Genomic DNA, 17,214 nt, shown 5'->3' with positions numbered 1-17,214 from the left:
TTTTAGTTCCAACATCACAATGTATAAATATCGAAAAGATAAGTAATAAGTGTCCAATGAAAATAAGGTGAACATAGACAAGCTATTGTCTGAGATGAATTTATTTGTGTTATCTTTAAAATAAACATTTCCAAAGCTAAAAGCAAGCCAGTGTTAAAGTGAATAAATCTCTGACAAAAGTTAAACTGGTATCAGTTTGCACCAACTTGTACAAAGATAGTACCTCCTACCTTCGTCTGACCCCAGAGTCGATCAACCACCTAAATACTAAATTTTTTTCATTCCTGCTCATTTAAAAAATAAACTAACTCACTCAGTCTCTGGCCCCTCCCCCCTTTGCTTTGTTATTTCAGACATTTAATTAAATCTAGTGCCTAAAGAAAGAATCATCATGGCCAAAGTGTGCTGGTATTATTTTACTGGCAATTATAACACAGATTGAGTCAAGATGACTTTAAAGTACAAAGAAATGTTTTTCAGTGCATTATGCTTATGGTGCTTTTTAGCATGTGTTAAATAATTAATTTTACATGTTTACTTACATAGCCTTTCAAATCACCCTATATATGTCAAAAACCTTTTCCAAGGGGTTTAACATTTACACTCTTTAACAAGTACCATGGTTTTCCAGGTGCCATACCTGTTGTGCAAGGCCTTCTCGACTTTCAGTAGAGCTGAGAAGGACCCGGCGGTTCGCCAGTGCTTCTTCATAAGGTACAGACTCCGAGAGGGGCTATGGGAAAAGCATCATAAAAGTTAAAGAAAAGGTCATATCAGCTTCCTGATCCTACATATACAAATTAAAATGCTAAATGGGGTTTGATGATAAATTCAGATATATGCCATGATAGACTATTTCCTTTAATACACGTGAAGAGAAACTTCTTGAAAAAGAAAAAAAGAAAAAGAATGAAGGTGAACTTGTCATACCAGTTACAAGTTACACTAATTAAAACCATACTGACTTGCACCAAAATAGAAAGATAAAGGAGCAGGATAGAAAATCTAGAAACAGACAAAAGCACATACAAAACTATATTCGACAAATGTTGCATTTTTAAGCCTGGATAAATAAATGGTACAAGAATAACCAGCTAATAATTTAGAAAAATAAGTATTTAGATCCCTATTTCTGCACCTCATATCAGAATAAATAAATTCAAGATGGATTGAAAATCTCAAGCTAAAAATTTAGACCACAAAATACTGGGGGAAAAATACAGGTGTCCATCTGTATAATTTTAGGAAGTGCCCTGAGTTTCCAAGATTCTCCTAACTAAGAATCACTACCATTAAGAAAAAGACTGGTTTGATGACATAAAAATTAAAACTTCTATTTTTAAAAATTAGTACACAAACTGAAGGGGAAATATTTACAATATAGAGATTAAAATCCTTACTATAGAGAGAGCTTTCAACCCTAATTAGGAACATTTATTTAAAAACAGATGAATAACTTGAACAAGGAATTGATAGAATAAATATTCACAATAACTTTATGAAAGAATGTCCCACTTCAATAATAAGCAAAGAAATGCAAATTAAAATAAGCAGCTTCTTGTCTGAGGTTGACAGATATTAAATTTGTGGGTTAAATTTATACTTCTATTAATGGTAAACTATAAATAAGTACCCTTCCTGAAGTGTCAAGATATGAAATGTGTCAAAACATGAAATATTCATAGACTTTGAACCAGCAATTCCTTTTTTAGGAATTAATCTTAAAGATATAATTAAGAAAATAAGACAAATAGGGCATGGGTAGCCCTATACACTGTTAGAAGTGTAAAGCTGTATAGCCACTTGTAAGGGCAATTTGGCAGTAAATATTAAAACTTAAAATGTGCAAACCACATGATCCAGAACATTCGACTTCTCAGTATTCCATATACGTGCCCTAGGAGGCATTTGTAAAACTATCCATTGCAGTATTATCACAACAGTAAAAAACTGGAATCAACCTAATGATCACCAATAAGGAACTACTTCAGTGAACCACGGAACACCCATACTATAGAATTCTAGGCCGTATTCAAAAGGAATATAGTAGCCACCATGTGTAATGATATTGATAGATCTCTAAAACATATTTTAAATTAAAAAAGCAAGCTGCAGAATGAACCATGTATTTAGGTTTTAAAAAAAAGAAAGTTCTATATATTGTATACTGTCTATAGGTTTATATAGATGTATATAAATCCTCTAAAAGAGTCTGGAAGGTTATACACCAAATTGATAACTATATATTTACCTCTGGAGAGGAACTAGAACTAGAGATTGTAATTTACCTGTAATGTTCTAATGTAGTATAAGAATGTACTTATACATTATGTATAACTATAAGTTAAAAAGAAATAAAAGTAAAAACAAGTGCACAAAGTTGCATGTGCACACAACAGTGACAAATAAGAAACAACCTAAAAATCCACTAGAAATGGATTAAATTATTACACATTTACAGAATGAAATACTATAGATGAAATACTATAAAGGCATTAAAGGAGAACAATTTATATTTATAGACATACTTTTTTTATATATAAACATATCTACACTGTATTATGAGGAAAAAACAGATTCTAAAACAGTGTATCTATCCAGATACACTGCTTTTTATAGCATGTGTATCTGTCTGTATGTGTGCGCTTGCACATAACACACATTAAAATGTTTTTGGATATAGATATACTCTAAAAAAGTTAAAAGTGGCTAGCTTCGAGTGGTAGGATTTGGGGTGATCATAATTGTCTTCTTCATGTACTGCTCTATCTTCTGATTTCTTTTTGCAATGATTGTGTATTCCTACTATATTCAGATAAAAATTATACATATATTCCAATTATTTTTCTGTTTCTACAAATTGAAGATTTTCTGAAGTTCTGAAGTTAAGATTTTCCGCCTGGCTGCCTCACCCCAAACAGTCTACCAGGCACTGGGGACATGAGTTCAGCATAGCCTATGCATATACCATGTAGTAGGTAAGATCTGGGTCTCTGTTACCTCCTCCCCACAAAGACCCCCAACACCTGCCAACCATCTGTGCCTCAAAATTGTGTAAAACCTAAATACTATCATATGACTGCGGAAAAACTCTCGCCCTGCTCTGGAATTACTCCCGACTCTCCCTGATTTAACTGAACAGCAGCACACACCTTCCTCAAGGCCCTCATATAGGCAGCGGCCTTTTTCTTGTACTGCAGCATGCACCCGGCTGAACGAGGGCTGATGAATCCACTCGCTGCCTTCGGCCCGTAGCTCAGGGAAGCAGTGAAGTAGTCCACATTGTTGCTGAAGAAAGATGCAATCTAAATGAAGTGTGACAAGAAGACAGATTTTGTTTTCCAATAATATATCTAAAATATATATCTAATAGCTTTCGGAGCAAAGTTAAAGATACTGAGAATGGAAATGAAATTTCAGCACCTGCCCAAAAGCCCACATTTAGTTACTTGAGAACGCCTAGACAATGATTTATAATAAAATGACAATATCAGTATAAATATTAAGGCTATACTTCTGACAGGTCTTAATCTAGACAATTTCTATTCTTCGTGTAAACAACAACTGATTCTGATTTATTCAGAGTATTCCTAGATGACGTTCATGAGCTCTTGACCTCATTAATTCGGCCACTGTTCTCAAAAATATACTTATTTGGCCCTGGCTGGTGTGGCTCAGTTGTTAGCCCACATACCAAAGGGTTACAGGTTCAGTTCCCAGTCAAAGACACGTACCTGGGTTGTGGGTTCGCTCCCTGCCCCCATCAGGGGTTGTCTCTCTCACATCGATGTTTCTGTTTCTCCCTCTCCCTCCCTCCCTCCTTCCCTCCCTCTCTCTCTCCATGAAAAAAATATCCTCAGGTGAGGATTAACAACAACAAAAAAATACATATTTGGGTTTATGCATTCCATTTGAACTTGAAATGTTTCATATTCCAACATAAGACACGACACAGGCATCTTGAACATGCAATCTCTACTTAAATTTAATTCTGTAAATCTCAATCTGTACATCACCAATATAATAGAAAAGACTGAAAATTAAGTAGACCCTTGTCATTTACTGATTTAACCTTTATTAAATCTACATAAGGAGCCACAAAGATCCATAACTGTAACTTTGCTGGCCATGAGTTTGAATCTATAGTGCTGTATGAAATGGTGGTATAAAAAAAAAAATGTCTAAGGGCACTCATAGCCAGAAAAAGTAAAGTCTTGGGTACCTTATTTTGATAAATAAGAAAAAGTGAGTTATGAAACAGAGTATTCTACATTGGCAAAAAGTGCTCAAAAGGTAGGCAATTAATTACTAATGGCCTGAAAGGTTATATTTTTCATTAATAACTTACTTCATCAAATGAAATTTTATGTTAGATAGTATTCACGAAAATGGGGATCTAAAACTCTTGAGCTATATAGTCCTTATGAATGACATGGACAGTCATATACCCAGTGTTTGCATTTAGATCATGGTAGTATATAGTGAGGTTTATTCTCTTTCCTCTGCCAAATGTGTCTACATTTCCCAAAAGTTCTTTCAGCAGCATTTTACACTTTCCTATTTGGTTTTTCAATTACAAACAATAAAATTTATTTTAATCAAATCATATTAGGTAAGTATTAAGCTACCACAGACTAACATTAGTTGAGATACTTATTTTAGTTAAAAACCATTTATAAAAAAATTCAGACTGAAGATCAAATACCTTTCCTTGAGACAACATTTTAAAGTTTCAGGCAAAGCAAATCTAAAATAAGGTATGAGTTTACAGGTATTTAATATTCCAAAATTCTCATAAAAAGTGGCAAATGCAGAGACTCCTGTAAAATGCCAACATTCTCTTTTTCTGGAATTTGCCTTAATTGAATCAAAGTAGAATTATCCTCAGAAAGCTTCCGATGTGCCTACAGATAAAAGCATTCAAGCGGAGGAATGGATATGGTCTTCTGTCTAAGGAATCCTGTAGGTACAGATCTGTGAAACGAGAGAACCTAAAGAAAACACCTTTTAATTATGGCCCCAAACTATGGCAAACTGTCACAAAGACCAATCTGAATTTGGGAAAGATAACACTGAGTATCCAACCTAATTTATGATCATTTCTGATTAACTTAAACCACTGGGGGGGAAAAGTCTGTTTCTATTATGGTCAACCTGTCAAAAAAAATGGTATATAAACATGGATAGAGATGAGCATTTGCTTGAGAAATTATGTTGAGTCTGTTGAAATAAATGGGCTAAGATAGTACTGAATACAGTCCTTTCAGCTTTATACATATGGGTAATTCTCATAGAAATCATAATCTCTAAAGGTGTTGATAGTCATATTCACGCATTCTTAGAACGTAACTTCTGCTGAAACTAGATATCCAAGATAGAGTGAATTTTAAAGAAACTGTACTTTGGCCATTTTATAACAACAATTAAGTACTTAATGATCCAAAATGATCACTATCCAATATTACGAGTTCAATGAAAAGGCATATGTTGAAGGCACTTTAAAAGTACTTTGTTGTTAAGGTACAAAACTAGAGGTAGCATTACCACAAGTATTACAAAAACAAAAAACTTAGAGGGGAAAAAAAACATTTTTTTTTTTCTTTTTATGTATCCCAATTTCTAAATAGCAAAGCTTTGATATACACAAGGGTGTATACTGAGACCATCCAGAATCTTCAAATCATCAAATAACATAAAGAGTTAAAACATAAAGAGTTAAAAAAAAAACATAAAAAGTGAGTGATCCCCTTACTCATCACAAATGCTTAAGAGTAACTACCATGCTGTTTTAAATATTGGGTAGGGAGGAGGAAAAGGGAGACAAAAAGCCTGATAATCCAAAATCCTTTCACAGGTCAAGTTTCCTACGTCATTCAAGGAAGAAGAAAAAAAGGAGCATATTTAAGAATTAAATTTAATGCCAATATAAACCAGAGAAAATTACCTTTCCTGCTCCATTAGTTAACGCCACTACTGATGACAGGATACAGTCATTCGTTGTTATGAGCTTCTGTGTTGCTGTTGGAAGTTCATGCTCTATTGTAGCTTTTTGACTATAATGTTTGGAAATATCTGTAAAAGCAATTGAATGAAAACTCATTACCAGCTCGCTACATACAAGTGGCATATAGATAACTACCCTGTCACCTTCTCATATCTATTATTACAAATTTACTCAAAAAACGGTCCTAAATATAAGGATTGTGCTGAATATCAATTAGGTCACAAATCCATGTAGAAAGAAGAGAGAAGGGAGGGTCTGTTAATACCATCCTGGCATCTCTATTACAGCCACTAGCTTGTATGTCTACATCCCTCATTTGAATGTTAGCCCTTATTCTAGTATTGGGTAAATGACACTGACCAGTATTTACCAGTTAAAAACCCTGATTGGATAGTCCAGTAGGCACAAATGAGAATTTATCTTGTATTTATATAAGCAAACCATGAGGTTGGAACAGAACAGCCAACAGAAGCACAATGTCCCACAATCCTTACTGGACCTTAGCTAGTTTGCTAGTACACACCCTTAGCAATGAGAAATGTCTGCACAGCCAAATAAGGGTTGGATATGCCAGTGTCTGGCTTCACATGCTACAGCCTCCAGTCCAAGAATATTAAAGCAAGGTCTGTTGTTAGAAAAGCATAGAAGAGAGGCTTAGATATAAACATGTTAAAACAAACTACAGTAGGTGAAACTGGCCAAACCGCTAAGCTTGGAGTTTTCCGGGTCTCTGAGGAATAGAATAATTTTGTCTTGGAAGTAAGGGAAAACAGGAAAATTATTAAGATAACACTGGTTTACAAGGAAGGGTAATTATATTTTTAAATAATAAAGTGTTTACCATACAGCTTCCTTTGAATTTTTTTTAGAATACTTTCATTATTTAGCATTATCATTACCAACAAAGCTAAACATAAAAAACACAATATAAAAATTAACTTTTATATCATGTGTGTATACAGAGACTTTCATTTATTGAGAATCAAGAAATTTAGTTGATTTTAGACAGTAGATAATTAATAGGAAACAAGACTACTTAGAAAGAAATGGTATTTTAACTTGATATGATCATAATTTAATACAAAATTACTGAAAATTTTATAAAATTATTTTTACTAAAATTTTAAAACTAGGGTATTATTTATTTATGTATTTTATATACACCCATACATATACAAACTTTTTTTTTGGTAAATATATCTTTATTGATCTCAGAGAGAGGAAAGGAGAGGGAGAGAGAGAGAGACAGAAACATCAATGATGAGAGATTCACTGATCGGATGCCTCCTGCACACCCCCAACTGGGGATCGAAACCGCAACCCCAGCATGTGCCAACCGGGAATCGAACCCCGATCGCCTAGATCCTAGGTCAACACTCAACCACTGAGCTACGCCCAGCTGGGCTATATATAAACTTTTAAATGCTTATTCTCTATATATTCATAAGACATACAAATGAATAAAAATTCTACTGGAATGCTGAACATTTTTTGTATACTTAACTAGCTAATCCATAACACAGACATTTTCTTTCTATACACCACAGAAAGTTCTATATAATATTTTACAGGACATGTACAATGCTATCAATACAACTTGGTTGGTAGACAATCTTTTGTTGACTGGTAGGTGATTGAGATACCTATGAAAGACATAGAATGCTAAGAACGCTTATGTAACTTCTATTTGGATCAGTGCTGCTATAGTTTGACAATAATTCTCCCAATCCAATTGTTTACTCTTTATTCAGTCCAAATATTTTAAATATTTAGGGTATTCCTTGACATTAAATTTTAACTCCAAAAAGAACAAAGAAATCAGAGATTTACTTTTCTTTTATGTTTCCCATGAGTCTACCTGCTTTAGACCTGAGACTAAACATCAACAATTCTCACTTAGAATGCCCCTTGTTAAAAGACTAACTCACTCCTATTTTAAATCCACATAGGATACACATTTTTTATAAATCTCTCTCTCTTTTTACACTGAGATCAGCCTGCCTGCCTGCCTTCTTTCCTTGCAACTTAGATCAAGCAATTACTCAGGGAAAGCAGGAAGGGAAGAGGCTTGGAACAAGAGTTCTCTTAAACATAAAGCTGCTTCTGTTAATGCCAGTTGTGCTCATTCTGAGTTTTCATGGGGGATACACTATAGTCTTCCCAGCGAGGTAAAGAGATGTGAACTGTAAACCTAGCAACAGGACCCTGTAATCTTGCCAACGATCCTTCATGTTTCCTAATATTCTCTCTTTATATTAAGTTCATTTTCAAGGACAGAAATAAGTGGAGGCATAAAGAGGGCTTAGGGAGCCTCTGATCTTCCCATAATCTCAATCAGCTCTTGCCAAATAATAACAGTAACATTCTTGGATTTGGATCACTTGGCATCTTCTCACTTTTATGTAATGTCTGAACAAAAGCATCCTTAGAAAACTGTATATTTTGGATTAATTTAAATAGAAGTGCAAATAACGCTTTAAGACCCCTCTCATTGGAGAGCTACCCTCCACTATACCAGCCCCGCCTTCACAGAGCTGCTGGAGGAAACCACTAGCAGCAGCAAATCACAGTATCAGCACAGGAAAATTTAGAAAACAAAACCAAAAAAACCTCTAGCCACAGGGCCACTTGTGGTTTGAGGCCTAATTCTAGGTTAAGTAAAATTCTAGAATACAAGACTACAGCTAAATCTGAGCTCCCAAACCAATGCCGCACAGGAAAAAGGGACCAGTCCCCTAGGTTTTCTATAAGCTAGGCTAGGTTCTCCAGGGTTGGGTTGACTGTTGTCACCTGCCACCAAGACTGTCTATTCAAGATGTGACTCCTGCAATCCAGGCTAGCTCCAGAAGTAGGGTGAAACCCAGCCAGACGTAGCTCAACAGTTGAGCATCAACCTAGGACCCAGAAGATCACGGTTCGATTCCCAGTCAGGGCACATGCCCGGGCTGCGGGCTCAATCAATGACTCTCTCATCACTGATGTTTCTATCTCTCTCTCTCCCTCTCCCTTCCTCTCTCTGAAATCAATAAAGATATATTTTTTTTAAAAAAATCAAAGCAGAAGTATGGTGACTTTAAAAGTTCCTTATAATTGAAGACAAGTCAAAGGAAGGACCACTCTCCAGACTGAATGGTAAGGTGGTGCTGGAGAATATGGCTGAGACTACAAATGATTTCTAGTGCCACAGGTTACATGTCAATCTACAGAAGGTGCCAAAAATACCCATCTTATCCACACAACTGAACACAATTTTAAGTTTTTAAAAATTATTTTCTGTGAAACTAGTAATTGGTCACCAATTGTTAACTAAACACCTCAAAGAACAATCTAGAATCTAGGCACCTGGGCCATTTCCAATAGTCCTTAATAACTGCTCCCGCCCTCCCCCCTTCATTCCCTACCCTAACAGTCTTCAAAATGAACAGAAAGTAGAAAACCTAGAAGCCACGCAGAGCTATAGATTAAAAATTTTCAGGACTTGGAACCACATGCTAAGAAATGCTTCTCAGCACACTATAGTCTTAGAAACACACAAGCAACTGAAAACCAACTAAAGCTTAAAAACAGACCTTCATTTCCGCTGAACAAAATAGGACTTAAAATGGGCATTGTACACATAAAAATGCACAGGATGATGGAAAGTTAGTGCATTCTTTCTGGGACCTTCAAACCTTGGTTTCCTCAATTCCTTTCATGCTTGAGCTCTAACAAGTGCAATGTATTTTGCTAAATGCTTCTGAACAGCATGTCTGGTTTGATAAAATTCACACACCTGCCTTAAGTCAGTGTAATATATTTTTGGCTAAAGTACTGTGCACAAGGTTTTCTCTTCAGCACTTTGTTTACCTTCAGAAATGAAGCAGATGGGAAAAGCAGAAGGCAGTGAGCTATGCACTTCAACGTAAGCCAAATGCTACTAAGCCTCTATCTGGGGTCTATTAGCCTTAGCAGTATTTGTTTAAATCTCATTCAGGCAGATCTGAGAAAGTGGGATGAAGGTTTTAAGCTTATTTATGTTCTTTTTCAAGCCTCACCTTTCATGACATCATGAAATCCATGCAGAGCAGCACCAACATTTGTTAAGACGGAACTGTAGTTTGTCCGGAGTAGTCCATCTGGTTCAGTACCTAGGAAACCAACATCACAAACCTAAGCATTTTCCCAGAATATTCTGCCTGAAAAATTGACAGCCCACCATCTCCCTCTACTTTTGGGAAAAGAAACAACGAAGACTGCTTGTAATATGTTGAAAATAATGGCTCTTAAAATCACTGCAGACACATTCAGCTATAATAGTGATAAATACAAACGCATCTAACTGATCTGCATCCCCCATGTCCACAAACATTTTTAATGGTTAAGAATCAAAATTAAATTGCAAAGCAGGATCATATATTTCATGATTTGTTTGGAAATGAAGGTCTTTGTGAATTTTCACCATGTTACTATGTAACACATTTCTCATTTTTTTCTTTCTCTAGGCATTATTTTTTGATACGCATCACTAAAAACACTATTATTCAAACATCACAAAGTTCCATTTCTGGCATGACAGCATTAGAGGCTGTACAGATCTGCTCTCCAGCACAACGGGTGAAAATTATTAAAAAGCAACCATTTAAAACTCTGGAAATGATCCTAAAAACATACAGCAAATGATGAAACATTTTCTCAAGAAAATCTATAATAATTTGGTAAGAACAGTGAGAGTCTGTGGTATGTGAACCAAGACCTGCTCCCTTCCTCCCACTACCAGCTCATAAACTAGAAATCCCACTCTAGATTGCCACATCCAAAGAATACAGGACTCCCACTCTCCCCCTAACTCCCAGATGGAGGACTGCAGCTCTCATCTTGCCCCCAGGTACCTGTTACTGAGTATGACTGAGAGATGGGGGTTTCCTTCTTTCACCCAGCCCCAAATCATGGGATGGAGACTGGCAGGGCTCTCCCTAAAACCAGTAGGACTTCGTCTTAACTTGATTACATCTGCAGAGATCCTAATTCCAACTAGGGTCACACAAATAGGTACTGCGGGTTAGAACTGCAGATATCTATTTGAGACACACCCTTGAAACTCCCCAAAGTGATCTACAGATGCAATGCAATCCCCATCAGAAGCCCATCTGACTTCTTCATAGAAACTGACAAGATGATTATAAAATTCAGATGAAATTGCAAGGGACTCACAACAGCCAAGATAATCTTGAAAAAGAAGAACAAAATAGGATTCCTTTCAGTTCCTGATCTCAAAACTTATTACAAAGCAACAGTTATCAAGGCAGTGTGGTACTGGCATAGGATAGACACAGAGATCAACGGAGTAGACCAGAAATAAATCCATACACCTATGGTCACCTGAGTCTTAACAAGAGTGCCAAGACCATTCAAAAGGAAAAGAACAGTCTTTTTAATGAATGGTGCTGAGACTTCGCAGAGCCACATGCAGAAGACAAGCTATACCTTTACCTCTCACCATATATAAAAATTAACTCTAAATGGATCAAAGACCTAGTAAGGGCTAAACTATAAAACTCTGAAGAAAACAAAGGTTAAGTCTTCATGACTTCAGATTTGGCAATGGATTCTTAGATATGACACCAAAAGTGCAAGCAACAAAAGGTAAATAAACTGGACTTCACCAAAATTAAAAATGTTTGTGCTTCCAAGGACAACACAAAGAAAATGAAAAAATAACCCACAAAATGGAACAAAATATTGTAAATCAAATATCCAATAAGGGATTTGTACTAGAATGTATAAAGAATGCTTACAACTTGATAATAAAAAGACAACCCAATTGAAAAATGGAGAAAAGATCTGAATAGACATGTCTCCAAATGGTCAATAAGGACATGAAAAGATGCTTGACATCATTAGAAATCACAGAAATGCAAATCAAAACTGCAATAAGACACCACTTCAAAAAGTCAGATTACACTAGATGGCCAAAATAAAAAAGTAAAATAGTGACAAGAATTGGTAAGGATGTGGGGAAATCAGAGGATGTGGAGAAATCATACATTGCTGGTGGAATGTAAATGGTGCAGCCACCTTGGAAAAGTCTGGCAGTTCCTCCAACAGTTAAACACAGAGTTACCATATGACCCAGCAATTCCACTCCCAGGTGAAGTGAAAAGATATGTCCACTCAAAAACATGTTCAGAAATGTCTACAGCATCATTATCAATAAGAGCCAAAATGGTGAAAACACTGCAAATATCCACTGACTGATGGGTAAATAAATAAAATGTGGTATAGCCATATAATAAAATGTTATTCTGCAATAAAAAGAAATGAAATATGAATACACGCTACAACTTGGATGAATCTTAAAGACATTACGCTACATGAAAGAAAGTATCACAGACGACCACACTACAAAATGTCTGGAATAGGCAAGTCTAAAGACAGAAGGTAGATTCGTTGTTGCTTAGTGCTGAGGAAGGGCAGAAGGGGAAATAATGGTGACAGCTAAAGTGTACAGGCTTTCCTCTTGAGACAATGAAAATATTGATTGCAGTGATGGCATGCACGTCTGTGAATACACTATAAACCAATGAACCGTACGCTATAAAGGGATAAGTTGTATGATACGTTAATTATATCACACTAAAGCTATTACAAAAAAACAAATCACAGTACCAGGAAAATCAGTTTAAAAAATATAATTTAAACGGAGAACCATTTAATTACCTAAAAATACTTTTTTGAAATTACACCAAAGGGAAACGAAAGGCATTTTTACTACTAAACCTCCCCTATGCTACTTGTTGGAAAGGTACTAAAAATTATTTTGATTTGTCTGACTCCATTTAAAAAAGAGGAAGGAAAGAAAGGGAATTAATATTTAATGCATGTCTTCAATGCCTGATAGTGTACATCCTTAATTTAACTTAATCACATTTACCTGCATTTTATAAACAGGAAAACGGGTAGAGGAAAGCGAGGTGATTCTCCCAAGTTCATAAGTGTGTAAGGGCCGGAGCACTGACTTTTCAGTTTTCAGATTCCAGACCCTATGCTCGTCTCCCTCACCCAAGCCACACCACCTCCCTTCCCCGGCTTCTTGCTCTCTAAGTGCAGGTTGAACCATGGGCGGCAGACGTACTCACTTGGCAAGGCGAGAAGGCTGACGTAAGTCTGCAGCTTCTCAAACGCAGCTGTCATCTTTTTCATGTCCTGAGACAGCTCTAGATTCCTGGCTCTTAACGCAGATGTACAAAGAGAAGATTCACATTCTTCTTCTAAACTAGGAATGGGCAGATATTTTTAAAGTGAGCATCCTGAAATTTTCAATTAAGCTATAAGAAACCACCTAAAAATTCTCAAACAACTCAATCCAAAGAAAGATTTTACCCAAAAAAACACCTGATTTCATTGATAAGGCTTCTTTTTTTTTTTTTTTAACCCTCATCCTAGGATATGTTTTTATTGATTTTTAGAGAGAGGGACAAAGGGAGGGGGAAAGAGAGAAAGAAACATCGGTGTTGAGAGAGAAACATTGGTCGGTTGCTTCCCCTATGCACCCCAACCAGGAATTGAACCCGCAACCTAGGTATGTGCCCTGACTGGGAAGTGAAACCACAATTTTTTGGCGTATGGGATATGACTCTCCAAGAAACTAAGCCACCAGGCGAGGGCTAAGGTTTCATTTTTTATACCATGATATATACACCTGCTTGCTGCAAATGTCAGAGTAACAGAGAACTAAACGGGAAAAATCTAAAGGCATGTGACCATTATCCTTTCATCCTGAGGGCAGCACAAAAACGCTTTCCTTAAAAATATTTTCAGGAGAAAAATATTTCATGGGCGGAGTTCCAAGGAGAATTAATTCAATGGGAACTAGCAGAGAGAATCATTAAGAACTTTTTTTAGTACAGTAAGTGGCAAAAGCCATACAAATTAGAGAAAACAATCTATAGGCTAAAATCTAAAAGTAAATCATTAACATTCATAAAATACATTGTATCATTTTCAATTTTATGTGGTTACTGTGGAAAACTAAATTATAAGTTTTTAAAAATCCATGTGAATTCAATACTTTATAAAAAATATTTCAGGTGATCAAGTAAAATGCTTTTTACACACAACTAGAGAAGTTACTGGCACAGGAATGATAATCACATCCACTTCCTTGACCTTGCCGCTGCTCTTCTACTCTACTTACGGCACAGCTTCACTGAGTGCTACGTCCACTTACTACTAAAGAACATGTCACCTTGTAAATTAAAGTGGTATTTAAACCAGTGACCAAAAACTTGCCAAAAAACACTAATACCTGATGAGGTAGGGCTGAGAACATACGAGACAGAACATTCCAAGAACAGAAATCTTAGATCAAGAAAGGACTTACCCAGTCTTTCTAAAAATGTAATAGTGAAAAAAATAAGAGAAAATAAAAATGCATAACTGTTTCAAGTAGTAAATACCACTTTGCAATGGTTCTAACACAGATTCTTCTTAGAAATAAGCCAAATCAATAAGGTATATTCAATTTAATGTTATTTAAATTCCTGGAGTCAATTTTCAAAAAAACTTTAATTACACAGTACCATAACATGTAAGGATATGAAAGAAACTATAATTCATAATTATTAGTTTAAGTCATAATTCCCTGATTCCTAAAATTCTGCCATATGCATAAATCATAGAATTTAGTTACTGAAATATCTTGATAGGTTAGAATTAGGAAATAAGATGGCTCTTAACCCATATTAACTTTTTTTTAATAATGAAATTTTATATTTTTGAAAAGCTAAAACCTACTACCTTAGTTTTATAAGAAATTACAAACTATAATTACTTGTCTACTTTCAAAATCTGTAAGTAACTCATTTACATATTTTCTAAACCTTAGTTGGCAATATACTATAATACATGTATATTCTTATTTCTCTTACCATTATTCTTTGATTTTTTTTTTTAAAGTTTAAATGTTAGGATGAAAAGATTTAGAAGAATTAGAAGTTTTGGTAGTTTTAGATCATAAGTATCAAAACTTTCAAGCAGTATTACCAACTTTCCAGTTACGTAAATTATTTTCTCTTGGTTTTCCAGAAATATTTAATATCAAATATTTAAGGTTACTAAATGACATAACCTATAAGGGCTAGAGTAAAGTTTTTAGTTAATGACTTAAATAAATTACTAATAACAAAAACAAAAACATACCATTTCAAAGAAACCTAAGGATTATAGATCCAAATGTAGAATTAACTACTGTAACCCCCACCTAGATATATACTACAAAAAAAATAGATTCCTGAAACTGAAATATTTCAGTCACTGAAAAGAATGACTTATATAGCATTATGTGGTTACAGTAGTATCCACAGTACAGGTATACTAAAAATATTCCTAGCTGACGGACTGCAATTTGATCTTCTTAAATACAAGTTTATGCTGCTCAAGCCATGGTTTTCCTTTTTCACAGAAGTCCAAATTGGTCGTGGTGCAGAAAGGTCAGGCAGATCACAAGAGGCACATGTCACTATTTTATTAACTCCAGTGCAGGTCAGGTGACACCCCACAATTCCCCAAGCTCCCTGGCCTTGAGGGATAAGTACCTTTTTAACTGGTAAGGAAGAATCTTCCTAAGAAAACATATGTAAGAGGTTAAATGCTCTGAAAAAGTTTTCAATTTCACAGTTGTCTCCTAAAAAAGAAAAATAATTTCAAGGTTAATAGTGTTATTTGACAAAGAGGAGCTCCCACTTCCAGAAATAAAACAGAAGAAAATTACCAGGACGGTCACAGTATCTTCAGTAATACTTTCAAATAAATGAAGCATTCCTTCCTCAAGAGGGCGGACGTAGGACGCATTTTCATGAAGGTACTGCGAGAACTAAATAGAAAGGGAGGGACCTGAGTTACATCACTGAGAAATAACACATACGAACATATTTGTAAATGGACTCACTGAGCTATAAACCTAAACCCTTTTAGAAACTTTCTTGAGGGAAATTTGGCTTTTATGCAGAGATGCTCCCCTCTTACAGTCCCAGGTACTATCCCCAAGTCCCAGCCCAATACAAACCAAGGAAGAAGAGGGGTGATGATAGTTAACAGCAGGCGGGAGGAAATGGGGAGGAGACATTCATTGCATTACAACCCAGCCGCAGCAGACCTTCCTCCCAAAGCACCTGCTTCCCCCCACACGGGCCCCGCTTAAAAACAAGACCAAAAAAGATTTGAAAATCCAAACTGTGTGGGAAAACAACTGTGTGACAGATTTCTGTATTATGTACTTCATTTTTTAACAAGTCCATTGAGGACAGACTCTGATTTTTACTGTATACAATATTCAGGATTATACATTACAAGAATGTTATTATCATCAAAAAGAGGACATAAAACTTTTATAACTGTCACCAACACTATAACATTTACAAAGGATTAATTCAGTAGGAAGAAAAGATTCAGAGAAGATCCTACAGCCATTTAAATAATTTAGAAGCAAAAAGTTAATTTTCCCTTACGAAGTACTTCAATTATCCAAGTATTATATAATGGCTCAAATTTTGACTTCTCAGTATAGAAATATAAGGTCTCATTCTGCAGAAATGTGATTCAATTGGCCCTACCACAAACTACTCAAACATATGGCCCTGGGCAATTCACTCAAATCTCTTTGGGCTTTGATCTTTAAAGCTGTAAAATAAGATGAACTCTAAGCTTACAGGTGTAAACATCTACTCTAAGATTCTATGAACAAGCTAAACATTCTGGTCATCTTTTAACAAATGGGTTCCGAATCTCCTTCAATATTACAGACTTATTAGAAAATCGTATAGGACCTTTCATAGGCCAAATCTCCAAAGGAAAAAATATTGAGAAATATATCAATTTTTCAAAGTAATGAAGTGTTTCACACAAGTTAAGATAAAATTTCAATAATGGACAAAGAACCAGTACTGTGTACAAAGTATTTTTTGATGTTACAGGAACTATAAAAAAATACATAATTACATTAAAATGTTGCCGTACTGTTTTTCAGGTCTTCTGATAGTTTTTTCCCATAGTGATATTAAAGAGCATTTCAAAGACCCAAAATTTAATTTTTATGAACTTTAATAGATTTGTGGAGTCACACCAAAATTGATGAAAGCCAAGCACCTACTAAAGCTTCTTATATGTAAGACATAACAATAATGATGAGAGCTAACCTTTACTAAATGCTGTTCTTGCCCTGGCTTGTGTGCTCA

General features: G+C 35.4%; 1 protein-coding gene across 1 annotated transcript in view; it reads right to left on the bottom strand.

Moving 5' to 3' along the window:
- PPP1R21 (protein phosphatase 1 regulatory subunit 21) overlaps positions 1-17,214 on the bottom strand; it is a 54,599-nt gene that overhangs the window by 14,664 nt on the left and 22,721 nt on the right. Inside the window, exons 10-16 of the mRNA XM_081155898.1 lie at positions 15,753-15,854; positions 15,577-15,665; positions 13,120-13,256; positions 10,039-10,131; positions 5,945-6,072; positions 3,153-3,305; positions 641-733 (exon numbers count right to left, since the gene is read on the bottom strand). Coding sequence (XP_081012024.1) covers positions 641-733; positions 3,153-3,305; positions 5,945-6,072; positions 10,039-10,131; positions 13,120-13,256; positions 15,577-15,665; positions 15,753-15,854 — 795 coding nt within the window. The remainder of the gene's footprint in view (positions 1-640; positions 734-3,152; positions 3,306-5,944; positions 6,073-10,038; positions 10,132-13,119; positions 13,257-15,576; positions 15,666-15,752; positions 15,855-17,214) is intronic.

This window comes from Miniopterus schreibersii (genome assembly GCF_964146895.1).
Source record: "Miniopterus schreibersii genome assembly, chromosome: 13".
In the NCBI taxonomy this organism is placed as follows: Eukaryota; Metazoa; Chordata; class Mammalia; order Chiroptera; family Miniopteridae; genus Miniopterus; species Miniopterus schreibersii.
Note: the sequence above shows the minus strand (reverse complement) of the source record. Positions and strands in the feature narration are given on the sequence as shown.